This window comes from Trichechus manatus, unplaced genomic scaffold, assembly GCF_000243295.1.
Source record: "Trichechus manatus latirostris isolate Lorelei unplaced genomic scaffold, TriManLat1.0 scaffold00175, whole genome shotgun sequence".
Classification (NCBI taxonomy): Eukaryota; Metazoa; Chordata; class Mammalia; order Sirenia; family Trichechidae; genus Trichechus; species Trichechus manatus.
The window spans coordinates 4,118,952-4,139,495 of NW_004444111.1; the positions used below are offsets into that span (position 1 = coordinate 4,118,952).

General features: G+C 37.7%; 1 protein-coding gene across 1 annotated transcript in view; it reads right to left on the bottom strand.

The window, feature by feature from the left end:
* Positions 1-4,945, bottom strand: part of DSG4 (desmoglein 4) — a 29,575-nt gene extending 24,630 nt beyond the window's left edge. The window contains exons 1-4 of the mRNA XM_004386906.1: positions 4,883-4,945; positions 3,281-3,412; positions 973-1,128; positions 317-461 (exon numbers count right to left, since the gene is read on the bottom strand). Coding sequence (XP_004386963.1) covers positions 317-461; positions 973-1,128; positions 3,281-3,412; positions 4,883-4,945 — 496 coding nt within the window. The remainder of the gene's footprint in view (positions 1-316; positions 462-972; positions 1,129-3,280; positions 3,413-4,882) is intronic.
* Positions 4,946-20,544: the final 15,599 nt, after the last annotated feature.

Here is a 20,544-nt window from a genome sequence, read left to right on the forward strand (position 1 = left end):
AGGACACCAATCTATACCACAAGTTTTCCAGGATCGACAGGTCTCTGATGTTCTTTTGCTTCCCAGCGAGGCTTTAAAGTAAAAAATCCTAGCACAGAGATCCAGGGACCAACAAAAAAAAAAAAACCAAACTTGTTGCTGTCAAGTTGATTCCGACTCATTGTGACCCTATAGGACAGAGTAGAACTGCCCCATAGGGTTTCAAGGAGTGGCTGGTGGATTCAAACTGCTGACCTTTTGGTTCGCAGCCAAGCTCTCAATCACTGCTCCGAGAAAGAAAGCGTATTACACAGAGAAGGAGTGCAATCCTACTTACTTGCCTTACTGTTTTCTTCAATACTGGCTGTGTACACATTTTTTGTAAATACTGGTGGATTATCGTTTATGTCCATAACTTTGACTCTAAGCTCAAGAGGCCGTTCTAAATCTTCACCCCGTGAATTCAGAGCCCGGCAATATATCTGTGGGAAGTTGGAAAAAACTGTCTTTCTCAACCAAAGGAAATTAAGAAACATGCTTGAAAATATATAAGGGAACGTACAAGTTTCCTGTGAACCCAACTATATTCCAAAAACTCATTGCTGTAGAGTCAATTCTAACTCATAGCAACCCTATAAGACAGAGTAGAACTGCTCCATAGGGTTTCCAAGGAGTGCCTGGTGGATTCAAACTGCTGACCTTTTGGTTAGCAGCTGAACTCTTAACCACTGTGCCACCTAGGTTTCCAACTATATTCTAGTCTAGAAATTGAAATATCATCAAATTATTCGATGACATGCAAATGCAACACATCAAAGTTCCTACAGTACAAACTCTTACGTTTTCACATTCTTTCCATTCCTTCAAACCCTTTATTTGGTTTCAGTCTACCATGTTTTATCAAAAATAAGCAATTGTCCTGAGATGATTTTTTTTTTAAAGAAAGGGAATAAAAATAACATGAATAAATTAAAACATACTGCTATAACTTACCAGAAAAATTGGAGTTATCTCTCTGTCGACCACTGAAGTGATGTTAATTTCCCCGGTCCGAGGATTAATGGTGAACACTCCATAAGGTGGTCGATCAATCCCCACCCCAGAGATGCGATATGTAATCTTCTGGTTCACTTCACAGTCTGACCGAATCTACAAAGAAAATGACTAAGACTGTGATATAATTTAGAGCAGATCATGAACTTAAGTGTAGTGGAATGACTTTGTAGAGAATGGACCTGGTAGCATGGATTTTGGATTGAAACCAGGCACCATGATTTAGTCCTGTGTGACCTTGGAAAATTCACTTAATTTCACCAAGCACCAGTTTATAATGGCAATGATACCAATTATACAGTCATTATAAGTCAGAATTGACTGGCCAGCCACAGGTTATCTCATAGGTTTGCTGTGGGGGAATGTATGAGGTAACATGTATACAGCCCAGCCCAATTGCTGGCATATGTGACATACATGCTTGATGCGAGATTTGTTATTATTAACAACACATTGTTCAATTCTTTGATTTTCTTTGCATAGAGAAAGAGTTTGACAGAAGAAATGATAACCATTACTATTTTTTTAGAAGACTGTGTCATATTAATAAGTACTATTGGTGGATAACTTAAGAAACTCAGAAGAGAAATACAATCTTTAGAGGTATTGGTAATATTTTTATAAAATGAAACCCACTGTATCACTCTGCCAAATAGATTTTATGACAAGTAGTCTGTCATATAGATTTTGTTTTAATATTTTATATCCATTGTTCATAAATTTAAACTAATAAATTTCAAATTTTAAAATTTCACCTATAAATTAAAGATGAGAACATTCAGCAAGATACTAAGATTTGGTACTTGAGCATGCACAATTAAGTAAAGACAGCTAGAAATACATGTTTCACTGTTGTTGTTGGTAGGTGCCGTTCAGTTGATTCCAACTTACAGGGATCTCATGTAACAGAGTAGAACTGCCCATGGGGTGTTCTAGGCTGTAATCTCTACGGGAGCAGATCACCAGGTCTTTCTCCTGCGGAGCTGCTGGGTGGGTTCAAACTGCCAACTTTTCTGTTAGCAGCAGAGTGCTTAACTGTTGTGCCACCAGGGCTCCTAAACTCCATTCTAATCCAAAGATCATTTTTATATAGACAAAATCCAGGAACCCCCCCCAATAAAAATTAAAAATAGAATATGCAATTATAAATGAGATGACATAAAGCTGTAACTGTGAGTTGAATGGAAACAATAACAATTTTAAAAATTTCAAAAAATTTGAAACCTTCTCAGAGAGAATAAATCTCTGTTCTTGGGCTAAGATCAAATCTAACGTCATTGCTGATACTTATATTTCTTTTATTTTGGTAAATATATATGTAACAAAGTATTTGGCATTTCAATAGTCTTCACATGTACAGTTTAGTGACATTAATTACATTCATCATGTTTAACCATCACCTTTATTTGTTCCCAAATTATTAATACTTACTGTATTTTTAATATGAAACTGTAAGGAAGGAAATCTGGTAGATCACATTGCTATGGAAAAAGATGCTGCTGATATCATTAGTGACCCAAGGCCAAGAAGCCCCGAAAGAGCTGATGGAGCTGGAAATGTGGATCTCAAACGTCATGGATAAGTTTATTACATACTCTTCCTTTAACTCTCCCTCTGCCCTGGTGGCACAGTGGTTGAGAGCTCAGCTGCTAACTAAAAGGTCAGCAGATCGAATCCACCAGTCACTCCTTGGAAACCCTATGGGGCAGTTCTACTTTGTCCTATAGGTTCCTATGAGTCGACGGCAAAGGGTTCGGTTTTGGTTTTCTTTGTTAATGGCAATTATTTGTGAAGATCTTTAAAGACTTTCCTACTTCTTGGATGTAGGCATCTAGTGGGAACTTTTGACATTATCTTTACTTTCTTGGAATGAATTAATCAAATGCTGTAAAGCCTTCACTTTCCGGAAAAATAGTCTGCAGATATCACCACGTGCGTAAGTTTCCTATAACATATACATGAATGATGAGTAGAACACAAACAGATGGGCAAAGGAAAGTTGTGTTAGAGATCCATGTCTGTCTTCTAGGATCACCTGCCAAGGATCCTCCCCTCTGTAGCAGCCTCCCAGAACATAACAATCAAGTCAATGCCTCAGCAACATGAGCAAATGACTATAGGCAACTCATCTTTCTAAATCACTATAGAGCAGTGAAGGCTGCAAATCCTTGACATGATGGAGGGCTTTCCTGCCCTGCAAAAGCATTTGTTATCAGCACAGGATACTCTTGCTTGTTTCAATGCTTACTCTGGCAATTGGATTCCTCTTTGAGTTGTCTTCTCCTTCTCTACAGGCTGCAGCAAACTTGATCCACTCCCGCTTTTGTCTTCTGACAGCCTGCCAATTTGTAGTGCCATTTTCCACGTCTAATTCTTCCACCTTAAGAAAAAATGGTTCAAATTTCTTACAGTCTTAGAAAAATTTTACTTATAGTAAATTATCACATTAATTTAACGCTGTAATATGTATCCAGAAGGAACAATGGCATTGAGCTTGAACAAAGAAACTTTACTAGTCCACAACTGAGGGTAGATATAGCTTGGTCACCCCCAACTAACTACTTCTTTTGGAATCCTCTCATTTCTAACTATCTGATTCTAGTGAAACAAATTTCATTAGCTGTGGGTGGAATTCATAATATGTTATACTGTACAGTTTGTTGTAGTTACTCTTTTTTAAAGCTATCCTCACTTGGTAGAGGCCTTGCCTACCTCTCCCTTCATTAAACTCTGACTAGACTTTAAAGTCTCCAGAGTTCAAAAGATTGCTGGTGTTCCATGTGAGTGCATTCTGTACAAAAGTTGTGTTGGTGAGTTGTGCTCACCTAAGTGTGAAAAGGGATTTTTTCTCTTCCATTGATAAGGACACATTGAGGCTAAACATCCAAATGTATTATTATGGGATGAAAAGAATATTATTAACTGAATTGATGATACCTTCAATAATCTCACAAACACCAATTTGGCTTCGCTGTGTTGGACATTTGTATCTCTGCTGGCTATGTTTTTCCCATTGTAGGTTTACGTTGCTATTGTTGGTGGATGTTGAGGAAATTTTTACTGTTAAAGAGTTTAGAAATGTTACTACATGTATAGACGTGTGTGTGTGCGTGTATGTGTAGGTGCTGATGTATTTATTGAGTACTATTTAAGCTAAGCCTTCATTTAACTATTACTTTGGGGGAAGCATATGTTCCGTATGAGTGGAGTTTATCCTTTCAAGGACCAAAGCATTTATATGTTGCCTTATTTTGATATAACTTTCTGAAACGTACCACACATTCCCTACTTTTGTCAATTATAATAGTAATTTTATTTTTTCCTAATGTTTTAAGACCATCATAATGAAGATTTAACTACTATCATAAAATAAAGCCCTGCCAGCGATACAGAGGACAGTAGATTTATTTTCCGATCCTACTCATACTGGAACCAGATTCTCTGTTCTATTTAGTTATGACTACATATTTTTTGATTTTGTATCTTTTTCTCACGGATAGACAATTGCCTTTCTTGCTAATGTAAGAAATCCTCTTCCTTTCCATTCTAAAGCTTTACCTTGCTTCTTTTGCTTTTCTGTAGGTTGGGAAGCACATAAGTAAACTGCTAGAATACTTTGCTGAGTAGGAGTTACTAAGACATTGAGCTGTCACAAACTTTGCTATAAAAAGCATGGAAATTTGGGGGCTATGAGTTTTACCACTGCTATTTTAGTTCAGTGAAGGTTATATCTCTTACTTCTATCTGGATGACTATGGTTATAAAAATTCTGATTCTTGATATATGATGAATTACAAAATTAACTTTTTCTTTTAATTTTTGATTGAGAAAGTAGTTTATTATACATTACCTCAACAATGAATTCACTGTTTACTTCCAGCACCACCTGTTGTAGAAAGCACAACATTAGCATACATTTGCATAATCCCAAGGAAGCAAGGTACAAACATTGACAATGTTATTTATTCATTTCTTAAATATACATTTTGTTAATTATATGGAAAGTATATGGGTAATAAAAAAATAAATAATACAGATGTTTGCTTTATAGAGGCTTTTAAACTGTTAGGGAAGACAAACACGTAACTCTAGAGCAAGGCAGTTTGGGATAAGTACTACAACAGAGGCATCAATGGATTCAATGGAAGGGGAGAGCAGACAATTCAAACTACCAAAGTTAATTTTGGGAGGCCTCCTAAGAGAGTAGGAATTTGGAACGACTCTGCAGAACGATTCTGTTTTGACAGAAGGAATTGATAGGGAGGAAATTCCAGCCAGAGTAGAATAAGAACACAAATGTAAGTTTCAGAAGATATTCCAGGAAAGGTAAATAATCACATTACCTGGACAGTAGAGGAAATAGTGAGGAGCCATGGAGATAAGGTTTGGAATGTCAGATCATGAAGTGCCTTGTATACAAGGCTAAGAGGTTTGGACTTTATTGGGTAGACTGGGAGTGACAGAAGCATTATTTTTTAAACCTGTCATTGATATGAAGGGAAGATTACAAGAGGAAAGCACTCAAAATTGAGAAATTTAGGAATTTGCAATTGCTTAGGTAAGACATTGTTGGAACCTGAACATGGGTGCTGAAGTGGCCTTAGAAAAAGAGAGAATGGAGACATTACAAAAGAATTGATAAAGCTTATAGATGAGATGGTAGGAGGAGCCTTGGTGGCGCATGGCACAGTGGTTAATAGCTCGGCTGCTAACCAAAAGGTCATCTGTTCGAATCCACCAGCCACTCCTTGGAAAACTTATTGGGCAGTTCTACTCTGTCCTATAGGGTTGCTATGAGTTGGAATTGACTTGCTGGCAACAAGTTTTAGGATACAAGAGGAGAAAGAATCAGATGATTCTGGAGATTCAAGCCTGGCTTTCTGGGAGAGTGGAAGTACTATTAATAGAAACAGAGAATTCAGCAGGAAGCTCTCACTGCAGGAAAATGATGACTTAAGTTTCTTTTTTTGTTTACTTTAAATGTACTTCTAAAATTTGGGATAGAAGTGGAATCTATCCAAACAGAACTGCTATTTGAAGTAGAAGGAAATGAGGATATTAAATGTTACAATTTAAGAAGAGAAATTAAAAGGGCAGATCAGAGAAACTTGTGGAAAATGCTTACATTTGGGTAGGGGACAGAAGGAAGACATCTAAAAGCAAGGACTAAGTTTATAGAGAGGTTGAGGGATGAGGGCTGTGGGTGCAGAGCAGATTCTGTCAGTGGGGGAAGGGTCAGAAGTGGGAAAAGGGTAAGAAGTGGAGGTGGTAGTAGTGGTGGTGGTGGTGGTGGTGGTAGTGGTGGTGGTGGTGGTGGTAGTGGTGGCGGAGGTTGGTAATGAAGCCGAGTTCAGAAAGAAGAGATTAGATAAGGTGGTGGATAAGAAGTAGCCAGAAAGGAGACAGAATGAGTGGAGTGTAGTGATAAGAAGTTTGGCCAAGAGGGAAGATTTAATTGTTTAAGTGTAGTAGCAAGATCAAGGAGAATGGGAACTGAGAAGGTCCTGGCATCTTAAAGTAGGCAACCATCATTAACTTTTATGAATAACGTAAGCCAAATTACAGGAGTCAAGTACTGTATTGTTTTTGAAGAAACAGAAATAGTAATCTTGGATTACAATTCCAACAAGCTAGGAGGTAAAAGAAATGTGAGAGCTATGATGGGATCAAGGGGCCCTCCTAGAGCGGTGGTTAAGCGCTTGGCCAGTAACTGAAAAATCGACAGTTTGAACCCACCATCTGCTCGGCGGGAGAAAGATGTGGCCGTCTGCTTCCAGCCTTGGAAACCCTATGGGGCAGTTCTACTCTGTCCTATAGGGTCGCTCTGAGTCAGAATCGACTCTACAGCAATCGGTATGATGGAGATCAGGCAGTGAATTATATCACGACATATTTTCTTAGGTTGAGAATCCACGACCAAATAATCAATTTACGGGTAGAGGAAAGAGGATTTGTGAAGAAAAAGAGATACAGAAAGAAGGGAAGAAGGGAGGAGGGGAAGGAGATAAAAATCATAATTAAAGAAAAATATGTTTAAGAGAGATTAGGAATGGCTGAATCAAAAGTACCGGTAAAAGACCTATAATACTGATACTTACGCTGAAAATTAGGTACCTTAGTTTTGACCCTATGTTATGTTTCAGGAACTTTATAGTTTTAGCTTTAACATTTCGGTCTTTGATCCATTTTGAGTTAGTTTTTAAGCATGGCATGAAGTATGGATCCTGTTTCATTTTTCTGCATATGGATGTCCACTTTTTCTAGCATCATTTGCTGAGGAGACTGTTTTTTCTGCATTAAATGGACTTTGACCCTTTGTTGAAGATCAGCTGCCCATAGATGGATAGATTGACTTCTGGGTTCTCAATTCTAGTCCATTGGTCTATGCATCTGTCATTGAACCAGTACCAGGATGTTATGATTACCATGACTGGGTAGCAAGTATTGAGATCAGGAAGTGTGAGGCCTCCTGCTTTATTCTTCTTCAGTATTGCTTTAGCTATTCAGGACCTCCTTCCTTTCCATATAAAGTTGGATTAGTTTTTCCATTTCATTGAAGAAAGTTGTTGGCATTTGGATCGGGACTGCATTACATCTATAGATTGCGTTTGGTAGCATTGACATTTTCACTATGTAAAGTCTTCCAATCCATGGACATGGAGTGTTTTTCCATTTATGTAGATCACTTTTAGTTTCTTGCAGTAGTGTTTTATAGTTTTCCTTGTATAAGTCTTTTATGTCCCTGGTTGGGTTATTTTATCCTTTACAGGCTATTGTAAATGGTTTTGTTTTCTTGATTTTCTTTTCAGAATCCTCCTTGTTAGTGTGGAGGAACCCAACTGATTTTTGTGTGTTGATCTTGTACCCTGTCACTTTGCTAAATCCTTCTATTAGTTCCAGTAACTGTCTTGTGGTGTCTCTGGGATTTTCTGTGTATACGATCATGTCGTCTGTGAATATGGATAGTTTTACTTCTTCCTTTACAATTTGGATTCCTTTTATTTCCCTTTCTTGCCTTATTGCTCTAGCTAGGACTTCCAGCACAATATTGAATAAGCCTGGGGATAAAGGGCATCTTTGCCACGTTCTCAAGGGGAATGCTCTCAATCTTTCTCCATTGAGAATAATGTTGGCTGTTGGTTTTCCATATATGCCCTTAGTTATGTTGAGGAATTTCCCTTCTATTCCTATTTTGCTGAGAGTTTTTATCAGAAAGGGTGTTGGACTTTATCAGGTTTTTTTTTGCATTGATCAAGATGATCATGTAATTCTTTTCCTTTGTTTCATTTATGTGGTGAATTACACTGATTGATTTTCTAATGTTGAACCATTCTTGCATCCCTAGTATGAATCCCACTTGATCATGGTGCATTGTTTTTTTGATCAGCTGTTGAATTCTGTTAGCTAGAATTTTGTTGAGAATTTTTGCTTCTATATTCATGGAAGATATTGGTCTGTAATTTTCTTTTTTAGTGGTATCTTTGCCTGGCTTTGGTATCAGGGTTATGTTGGTTTCGCAGAATGAATTAGGGAGTATTCCTCCCTTTTCTATGTTCTAGAATAGTTTGAGTAGAATTGGTGTCAACTCTTCTCTGAATGTTTGTAGAATTCTCCAGTGAAGCTGTCTGGGCTAGGGCTTTTTTTTGGTTGGGAGTATTTTTATGACCTCATCAATTTCTTCTTTTATTGTGACTCTGTTCAGATATTCTACCTATTTGTGTCAGTTTAGGTAGTTAGTGTGTTTCTAGAAATTTGTCTGTTTCTTCTAGGTTTTCAAATTTGTTGGAGTAAAATTTTTCATAATATTCTGTTATGATCCTTTTTATTTCAGTTGGTTCTATTGTAATGTCACTCATCTCATTCATTATTTTGTTTATTTGCATTTTCTTATTTTTTCCTTCGTCAATTTGGCCAGTGATTTGTCGATTTTATTGATCCTCTCAAAGAACCAACTTCTAGTTTTGTTGATTCTTTGTATTGTTTTTCTGTTTTCTAATTCAGTTATTTCTGCTCTGATCTTTATTATTTCTTTTTTTTTTTGCTGACCGCGGGCTTCTTTTGCTGGTCTTTTTCAATTTGTTCAAGTTGTAGGGTTAAGCTATTGATTTTGGCTCTTTCTTCTTTTCTGATGTGTGCATTTATTGCTATAAATTCTCCCCCGAGCACTGCTTTTGCAGTGTCCCAAAGGTTTTGGTATGTTGTATTTTCATTCTCATTGGGTGCTAGGAATTTTTTTTATTTCTTCTATTACCCAGTAGTTTTTAAGTAAGGTATTATTCAGTTTCTACGTATTTAATTTTTTTCTCCTTGTTTTTTCTGTTATTGATTCCTAGTTTTATATAGCATTAAGATCAGAGAAGATACTTTGTATTATTTCAATATTTTTGAATTTTTTGAGGCTTGCTTTGTGGCCTAAAATATAGTCTATTCTGGAGAATGATCCATGTATGCTGGAGAAAAAATGTGTACTGTGTTGCTGTTAGGTGACATGTTCTGTATATGTCTATGAGGTCAAGTTGGTTGATTGTGTTATTTAGAACTTCTATATCTTTGTTGTGTTTTTTTCTAGTTGTTCTGTCCATCATCAAAAGTGGTGTGTTAAAGTCTCCTACTATTATTGTAGAACCATCTAGCTCCCTTTTCAATTGCAGTAGAGTTTGTTTTATGTATTTTGGAGTTGTCATTGGTGTGTAAATATTTATTATGGTTATGTTCTCTTGGTGAGTTGATCCTTTAATCATTACATAGTGTCTTTCCTTGTCTCTTATAATAGATTTTGCCTTAAAGTCTATTTTATCAGAGATTATTATTGCCAGTCCTGCTCTGTTTTGGTTACTGTTTGCTTGATATATTTTTTTCTGTTCTTTGGTTTTTAAACTATTTATGTCTTTGTGTCTAAGGTGTGTCTCTTGTAGGCAACATATTGATGGATTATGTTTTTTTAATCTAGTCTGCTACTCTCTGTATCTTGACTGGTGCATTTAAACCATCTACGTTCAGTATGATTATCAATGTTGTTAGGTGCCATCAAGTTGGTTTTGACTTATAGCGACCTTATGTAAAACAGAATGAAACAGTGCCCGGTCCTGTGCCATCCTCATAATCGTTATGCTTGAGCCCATTGTTGAAGTCACTGGGTCAATCCGTCTCATTGAGGGTCTTCCTCTTTTTTGCTGACCCTGTACTTTACCAAGCATGATGGCCTTCTCCAGGGACTGGTGCCTCTTGATAACATGTCCAAAGTATGTGAGACGAAGTCTTGCCATCCTTGCTTCTAATGAGTATTCTGGCTGTACTTCTTCCAAGACAGACTTGTTTGTTCTTCTGGTAATCCATGGTATATTCAATATTCTTCACCAATGCCACAATTCAAAGACGTCAGTTCTTCTTCGGGCTTCCTTATTCATTGTCCAGCTTTCACATGCATATAAGGTGATTGAAAACACTATGGCTTGAGTCAGGCACACCTTAGTCCTTAAAGTGACATCTTTGCTTTTTAGGTATGAATTTACTGCTGTCATTTTGTTATTTTTTTTTTTTTTTTTTTTGTGGTATTAATGGTTTCTTTGTCTGCTTTAATTTTTTGTGCGGAGTTCTTTTTGTTTATGGAGATTCTTTTGGTTTCCTTCATTGTTGTTTTGTGTTTGCTGAGTCTTTTTGATTTTTTTCTTCTTTATTTTGGTGAGTAGATTTATTAATTTTCTTTGTGGCTACTCGGAAATTTACCTTTATTTTCCTAAATTTAAAACAGTCTGTTATATCTTAATATTGACTTCCTTTTCAGATGGAAGTTCTATAACTACAACATTTATTGCCTTTTTATGTTTCAAAGTTGTCATTGTTTACAGATTAACATCTGTGATTCCCTGTTTTCCATTTTGCAGCTTTATTTTGCTTTTGAGAATTCTTTATATGGATTGGTATCTGGATGATGCTGTCATGTGTCTTCTTCTTAAGTTGTTGTCTGATGTTATAGGTTCTCTGTCTCGAGGACTACCTTTACTATTTCTTGTAAAGTTGGTCTGGTTTTTACAGATTTCCTTAATTTCTGATTATCTGGGAATGTCCTAGTTTACCTTTAATATTTCTTGTAAAGTTGGTCTGGTTTTCACAAATTTCCTTAATTTCTGATTATCTGGGAATGTCCTAGTTTTGCCATTGTATTTGAAAGATTATTTTGCTGGGTATACGATTCTTGGTTGGTAACTCTTTTCTTTCAGGGTTTTGTATATGTCATCCCCTTACCTTCTTGCCTGCATGGTTTCTGCTGAGAAATCAGACCTTAGTCTTATTGGTGCCCCTTTGTAGGCGATATTTTGTCTTTCAAAAGCTGCTCTCAGAATTCTTTCTTTGTTTTTGGTTTTGGAAAGTTTGATTATGATATGTCTTGGTGAGTTTCTTTTGGGGTCTATCATGTATGGGGTTCATTGAGCTTCTTGAATGGAAATCTTCTTGCATTTCATGATATTAGGGACATTTTCTGCCGATAAATCTTCCACAATTCTCTGTGTTTTTTTTTTCTCTCCTCCTATTCTAGAATTTCAATTATGAATAAATTATTCCTCTTAATAGTGTCCCACATAACTCTTCGGCTTTCTTCATTTTTCTTTATCCTTTTTTGATTGTTCTTCAAACAAATTAGTATCAAGGGATTTTCCTCTATTTCGATGATTCTTTCTTCCATTGATTCAATTCTACTTCTATGCCCTTCTATTGAGTTATCTATTTCTGATATTTTATTGTTAATCTTCTGAATTTCTAGTTGTTGTTTTTGTATGGTGTCTAATTGTCTGTTTATCTTGTTGTGTTGTTCTTGTATTGTTTTCCTGAATTCTTCTAGGGTTTTGTCTGTGTTTTCCTTGATCTCTTGGAAAATCTTATATATGTCTTTTGAATTCCTTGTCAGGTAGCTTCATTACCATTTCTTCCTTAGGAAGGTTTCTGCCCCCTTTATTTTGCTCACTTGTTTGAAACATCTTATTCTTTTTCTTCATATGATTTGCTATTGTCTGCTGTCTTGAGGCATTAAGTTTGGTGCTAGCAGTTAGTGTGATCTCTAGAGGTCAGGGCAGGACTTCTCCATATCTACTGTGAGGGAGTATTATCCAAATGAACAGGTTATGCCCAATTTGTGTGGACAAATTGGCATCTTAGTAGGTGATGAGGTATCAAGAGATTTCAGTGCAGATGGCCTGCAGGAACTGTTTGGGTGTGGAATGTGTGTTGTTGCAGCTGAGTGAATGTTAGATTAGAACACTAGGGTCTCTTGCTCATCATTTGGCAGGGGTGTAGCTGTAGCTAGTGCCTGTCAGGATGTGACTGGCATTGCTGGTGAGGTGATGTGTCTGTCTGGCTGGTCACCTGGGTATGGGTACAGGGAGCCTTCTCACTGCTTGCTTGTTGGGTGCTGTGTTTGCACGCTGCTGGTTGCCATGTGGTTGGGGAAAGGGTGCACAGTTCACTGGTCACTAGGTGGGTGACACAGAAAGTCACACCACCAGTCCTGGGTGGGCAGGGCTATGCAGGGATGGTCAGAGCAGACATGAACCTCCAGTTACAGGGGGGTGGTGTGAGGGGCAGAGCAGTAGTGTGCCGCCAGCCCATGGGTGCACACTCGGAGGGCACACACCTGGTCCTCTAGAGTGCAGCATGGGGGAGAGTGAGCTGCCAGTCTGCGGGCCACTAGCATGGCTTTCTGGGTGGGGGAGGGGACACTGCTCATCTACAGGCCCCTAGCGCAGGGGACAGGGCAGTGGGGGGTGCCACTGGTCTGTGAGTGCATATGGAGGTGTGGATGAAGGGGGTGGGGGGCATTGCAAGTCCACAGGCCTCCATCATGGGTGTCTGGGGGGGTGTGGTGGCTGTGGTGAATGCACTTAACTTTCACTGGGTGGGGAGTGCTGCTGCCTGGCTCTGGTTATGGGTTCAGGGGTGCTTCTGCTTGACAGCATCAAGTGACAGGGTATGCAGCTGGGAACACTGCTTGCTTTGTCTCCATATGGCCACGCTGAGCAAGTCCAGCTGGCAAGGCACCAATGATCCATAATTTTTTGTGTCCACAGTTTTTGTACAGTCTCTCCTTCCTCTTGGCACTCAGTCCCATTCTTCAGCCTTCCCTTTGATGCTCAGGGTTCCAAAGTTGTCATCTATATTTGAGTCACTTGTTTTCTCAAGTTTTGTTGGAAGGGGGACATTAGGAGATGTCTGACTATGCTGCCATCTTGGACTGTCCTCCTTCTCTAGCTCATTTTGAAACCCAGTAAGACATTAAAGATGCCTATGAACATGTGGGTGGGAAAGATGGTGAAGTGACTTGATAGGAAAGATAAGTTAGTAACTAAATACACTCATTCATTCAAAAATTCGCATTGATAAAATATGTGATAGGCACTGTTCTCTGCATGTAAGTTCCTACAGATCATGAAAGGTACATTTTAAAGGGGATAATAGGTATTCAATATTCTATTGCCATCTAAATTTTAGGAATTTGCTGAAATATTTTGGGCCTTTTCTCTTTAAATACTTGCTCCTAGAGAAAATATGATGATTTTATGTAAAATATGTGAAATTTAAGTTATTATATGCTCTTACTGCAGTACTAGAATACATGTTACTCTCTCACATATTGAGAGTGTTCAGAGTATTAACTACTGAACAAGTTTGTTTTTCCTGTCTATAACTTACCTTTTCGAAGTCAGTTTTTGAAGTCATTTGCACACCTAGGGCAAACTTATTAATAAGCAGTTTTCTGCTGAATAATACTTATAAAAATAATTAAGTAAAGCAATTGCCATCATCATAGGGATATGGTAGAGATGCCAAGTACAAGACTAATTATACCACTTTTGTTTGTAATTGAAGGTCTATCAAGTAACTACATTTTAGTTTGTAAGCTTAATAATTTTCTGCATAGATGGAAAGGGCAGACATTTCTCATGCAAGTAGTATCTGAAGATTTCACTTCAGTCACCCCTTTCACACACCCCATCATCAGGGCTATTATCCATGAGTGAGGAATTCTAACTGAGAGCCCACTTGGGAAAGGGAAGGAAACATTGCTGCAACTCAAACAACAGTTTCACTGTTCTAAAAGGAGCTCCTCCCTGCAATTCAGTTTCTTTAAATGCTGTCTTGACCCAGTTTTGAGGTCTTGTCTCGAGGCTGGTCCATTTCCCTTTTTGAACAACTGATTCAGTCCACTTTCTAACCACTCCTCTTGTCAGGTTCTCATACTCCTAAGCCACTATGCACCCGTCCTAATCACCCAAGGCCAGGTACCCAGCAACTAAGGACAGCCTTTATGCCCCCTGAGCCCACAGAATTATTCAAAATGTCCAATCCCCAGGAAGCCCTCAAAACCTAGGTAGTTCCACTCTACTTGCCATACATAAGCCCTCTCCTATGCTTCCAGCTTGTTGTTATCTTTTCCCCCAGTGCAACCCTCTGTGTAGCCCTGCATCATGGCATGCTGTTCTTCCTTGCTTATACTGGGAGTATAATAAACCTAGTTACTTTTAATGGCCTCCCTGACTCCTCTTTCCCATGTCATGTCTGACTTACCATCCCATGAATTTGTTAGAGGACTCCCTGGATACTTAAGTACTAGAAAGGAATCATAAGACTCAGGACCTAAAAGCTCTCTAAATTAAGATGTATCTTTCAAAAAAAAAGGAAAAGCATCATAGAGTATCAAAAGGCATGACATATTTTTAGGGCAGGTTTTTTTTTTATCCTACAACTCTAAGGTAGGTATTATTGAGAAAACTGTATTAAAGTTATAGGTCATGGTATGGTAATAATACTAGGCATTTCTTCGGATATAAAACTTTTTAGGTGAGGTTGCCAGCATGGACTCTGCAGGGGTTTGAAGACAAAATTATAAATATGTCCACTTGGTTTAAAGCATATTTTGTAATTCCTTAGCCATTTATACCAACAAAAAGTGATAGAGTTGAGATTTACTTCCCTGTAATCTTTGCTATGATGAGGATATCAATAGTTTCTGTAATAAGCAGTACTGAAACCAACCATTTTGCTATCCAGTGTGTTCTGTTTAGTACAAATAAAAAATAAAATCAGATAGAGTATTATTTATTTTTTTTCCTCCATCAGTCTATACTTTTAGAAATTTGCCTGACCATAAAATAAATAAAAACAAATTTCTGTTCTACATGCCAGAATCAACATTTTTATGTGTAAGAACTAAATTGTAAGTGACTAGGTTGATTCTAAATACATTTTTAAAATTTGATGCCGATTTTCAACTTATAATGACACAAAATCTATATGCTAAGTACTTACTTCTTTATTTTCCAAGAATCAGAATGTTTAATTGAAGTATTTACATCTTATATGTAGCATGAATGGTCCCATGTGTGGACAGGAATTCTTATCTGATGAAAGCTAGTTGGCTGTTTTATGATCTGAGCAACTTGATAAAATATAAGCCTCTCCCAGCTGCCTCAAGTGGTTCCTTCCTAATAAAATTTATACAATCCATATCATTACCCAAATCCTTAAATTCTCCAACAAAAGTTATGAAAATAATATTCAGGAGCCAGACACGAACTTCTACTACATAACTATTGAGCAGAGATAATTATAGAGTCATAGAATTTCTACAGTGTAAGAAGCTTAGTGACATCCTGTTTAACCTCTCGTTCTCAGATGGGGAAGCATGAGACCCTGAGAAGTTGGGTGCTTTGGTCAAAGTTATCCTTTGAGCTGTGACCCAAACTTGGGATTACTGAATCTCAGTTCAGTGTTGTTGGCACCCTACCACCTCAGTTCGTTTTATGGTAGAACAGGATGAATATTCTTAGGAAGAAAATGTCAAGGGAATCATGTGATAAAATAAAATGCCTTAGTGTAGCTTAGTTTTGAGTACCTTTTATTGGTTAAGTAAGTCAAAACCTTGTTTAAAGTACTCTTTGTAGTTGAAATATAAATGACACAAAGTACCTGTCTCAGAGTTTGCCACACCCTCATTAGTGTACGCTGCAATAATGCCCCAGAGAGTCTTTGATTTAGTTAATGACAAAGGGGAAGAGTTCAAGTTCAGAAAATTAAAGACAAGTAGGCATGCCTGTTTTCCACAATATCTATATTAATTCTACTTAAGTACTTCTTGCATTTGTTTAAATCTTGAAATATGCTCAAAATCTCTGCTTCCCAATTCCAAACATGATTAATTGATATCTTGAGGCATCTATTAGGAATGCATCAAGAACTTAGAGTGTACTACAATTAACATGAAATGTAAAACACAAATACGTTCATATCAGTGGGGAATGGGGAGAAATTAAGTGTCAAAAACACTGAGATTGTTGTTGCGTGCTGCCAAGTCGATTCTGACTCATAGCGACACTAGAAGATAGAGTAGAACTGCCCCATAGGATTTCCGAGGCTGTAGTCTTTATGAGAGTAGATCACCAGATCTTTTCTCCCACTGAGCAGATGGTAGGTTCAAACTGCCAACCTTTTGGATGGTAGCAAAGCGCTTAACCATTGCACCACCAGGGCTCCTTAACACTAAGATTACCAGGAATAATAAATCAATATTACCAAAAACATATCCTGAGAATCTGAAATATAATACTCTTTCAAGTAAAGGAGAAGAAACATTAACTCTCAATTAAAAAAAATTTCATAAAACATGCCTTTGCAGAGACCACCACCAGACAAATTTAGTGCTCTGAAGTTGCCTCTAAAATCTTGACACATGTAATCAGTTTTCCTTACAGAAACAAAAGGTTTATTTGAGTCAAAGCATGAAGATACTTTGGAGAAGTGTAATAAGAGGTATATACTGATATTTACTATTTCTGTTAAAGACTGGGAGCCCTGGTGGCAAAGTGGTTAAGAGATCAGCTGCTAATCGAGAGGTCGGCAGTTCGAATTCACCAACCGCTCCTTGGAAACCCTACTCTGTCCTATAGGGTCGCTATGAGTCAGAATTGACTCGATGGCAAGTGGGTTTGGTTTGTTAAAAACTGAGCCAAATTCTTGCCTCCTCCTTCAGTACTATCAATCAAGTAATGGTCATTATAATAGGGAAACTGATGTTTTCCAGTTTACAAATATTTTTCAAAAATGGTTTTGTTTAATTACTCGTCTTCCAAGCCCGGAGAATGGAATGTTCTGACACTATTCTCATGTTCCGTTCCAAGCTTGGGTTGCATGCCCTTTGGCCGTGTCAGGCTTCTGTGCTGCTTTTGAAGTTCACAGAAACGTGAACTGCAGAAGAGTGGCCTTGATCTGTTCCTATCCCTCCCCAGCCCTGATCAGTGACGTCACTAGGGTTGGTGTCACCCAGTGTGGTAACTCATGGTGTCACCCTCCTCCTCCCTGTCCCCCTCCCCCATGGACATCCTCCCATACCACATCATACAAAATCCTTAGTAATGTTTATTATCAATTTTAATCATAGAATGATGTGATAAATATAGTTGTAAATTACTTAAATGTAATATTTCTTAGATTGTATGAATATTAACAACAAAATTGTTTTGTAAAATCTTTCTACGTTGAATTATAATATTATTAGTTACATTAGTAGTAACTGAGCATAAGCCTTTTTTTATTTTTCTCCTTCTTTTCTTTTAATTACTACTTCATTCTCAAAAAAGTTATTGATATATATATTGATATATACGTGATATAAAGTTCACAAATACTAATTACCACAATATGGTAGCTAAGACACCAGAAAATTTGACAAAACTAAGACTATAAAAACACTGGCAGCAAAGAAAACAATAGTGCGTGCTTGTAGTGCGTGCAGGTAAAACCACATGATTCGAAGTGTCACTGTAATTGGATAATAATGACAGCTCTGACTGGCGTGCATTAGAAGGTTCAAAGAGTAGATTAGCATAGTTTTACCCTTGTAGGTATATTGATACATGTAAGCTGGGCTTGCAAGAAATGTTTTTGTTGTTGTAACTAACTACAGGGATATTTTTATAAAAAGTAATAAATTTCTGCTGAAACACTGCAGAAAATTTTACAGACAGTCATTTTGGTGTCACACCCTCTGACTGTGTCACCTGGTGCGATCCACACACCCCGAGCCCCCTTAGTGATGCCACTGGCCCAGGCTACCTTCTGTCTTTTAGAACCAATGTTCAGATGAGTCCTGGTATAATGCCCCCTGCCTGAGATTAGGGCAGAAATCATTTTCCAGACTTGTGTTGGAGCACCTCTGCAGATTCCTGGGAGACTGAGGTGCAGTCAACTATAGGATATTTGCCTTAATTTGCGTAGGAAAAAAATATATAATTTCCCAACAATCCCTTATTCCCGCCTTCCACTTATATTTTTAAAACTGTTTTGACTGAATTGTTCTGTCATTTGACCATAAGCTTAATCTAAACTAACTTAATGATTTTTTAAATAAACTTTTTTTCTAATAGAATTGTCAATAGCTTGGTGAATTGACCAACTTGGTCTGTGTGCCTCTATGGTCCTGGAGTTAGAAGCCACCTTACTTCTTTCAGGTGTAGGACACTTGCTATGTATGGTGTCTACCTGAGAAGTACATTCACTGGTTGGGCACCCAAGGGCTGGAGGAACGTATATACTATCACCAGATGCCATATTTACTTTAAAGCACTAAACCCATTGCCATCAAGTCAATTCTGACTCACAGTGAGCCCTACAGGACAGAGTAGAACTGCCCCGTAGGGTTTCCAAGACTGTAATCTTTATGGAAGCAGATTGCCACATTGTTCTCCTGTGGACTAGCTGGTGGATTTGAACCACTAACCTTTCAGTTAGCAGCCAAGCGCTTCCAACACTGTGCCACCAGGGCTCCTCTTTAAAGAACTGGATCATCTAAATATTTTCCTCCTGGCCTGTAGGACTGCTTTAATAATTCCAGAAGACATTTGTCCTGGTGGTTTGGTTTTCTTCATTTATCTTTAACCATTTATGACTTGAATATTTCATAATTAGTTGCAATGTTATTTTGACATAGCTAATATTTCCCCACCTTGAAACAAACTTGCAGGGAAATAACCGTTTAAAATAAATAAGCTTGATCAACTTTACTTCCCTTCAAATTTAGAACTCATTTGCACTGGAAATTTTGATAGCAGTGTATATCATTTAAGGACAAGTAAGAGAAAATAGAAAACTAATTTTATCTCTGATTCATTTATTTATTGAAAATTTATTTCAAGTTTTAGAAACGCCCTACCATTTAACCCACATTCCGTTATGTCTCTGATGCCATTTAAATATAATTCAATCACTCTGAATTTTCTCACTCTGCTTCTCTTTGCCATTTGGTTCCTTAAGGCACGGAGAATCCTTTGAAGTCAACAAAGGCCAAGCTCATAGAAATACCTTTGCAAGAAGTGGTATAAAGTGGAATAAATCCCGTATAGAAATTCTAACAGCTGATAGAGGAAAAAAGGCCACAAGGATGCATTTCCTCCCTAGATCTTTAAATTCTACTTACCATTAAAATGATCAAAAGGCAAATGTTTCTGAAAAGGAGCCAATCCATTCCTTCTGCTGCCTCAAACACGAACCCGAGGAGATTCAGTTTTAGTCCTGATTCGCTGGGTCCTGAATTCAGCTCTGCAGCAACGTGTGCTTCAAGATGCTCGTTCAGAAGGGCCTGGGCACTATGCTACTCTCGTGGCAGAGGGAAGAAGATGTTCTATAATGACTCTGTTTCCCCACCCCAAACTCCTGGGCTGGTCTGGAAGGCTGGCATTGTTTGGGTTCTGGGTAAGAAGATAGACACACCTTGATTCTTATTGCAATGAAACCCTTTGTTGGACACCAAAGAAAAATCTTACAGAGTGAGGACAAGATTTACAGGGAAGATATCCAGTGAAAAATAAATTACAGCATGAAAAATAATTAAAATGCTAGGGCCTGTCATCAGGCTGAATAAAATTAGTAGGCTTCTGCTTACTGCCAACATTGTAAAAACAAAATTACATATACTGACAACACATACACACACACACACACACACACCCCTCCACTGCAGAATCAACTTCAAAGAATGACACGTTTAGCAGAAGACATTGTGAAACGGCACCAGGCTTAAAGCATGATGTCCAGAGAAAGACAGAACAATGAAATTCTCATTCTTAATTCAGGTGATTCCTGCTTCCCTCTTTAAGAAGTCCTATAGTTAAGCACATTCCTCAGTTTTAAAGATGTTCTGAAGTAACAAGGTTAAGACCAAGAAACTCTGATTTCACTAGTATGTTTGTTTCCACATTTCAGCACCTTTCTTCCTGATTATACAATTGACCTTTATGATCTAACAATAACCAAATTGTCTTAAAGTAATCAGAATACAGGGTTTGCTCACTGTTCGTGGCATCTCAACTGATAAAAATAAGTTCGTAAATGGGTTATTATGAAGAAAATTCTGAAACTGGAAACTTGAAAATTTAAGGGAAAAAGACCGGAGCAGCATCTGGATATTTTTGAATGTCTTTTCTCTTTTTTTCATTTCTTCCTTCCCCTTTGTTAGTGTAGGTTTTG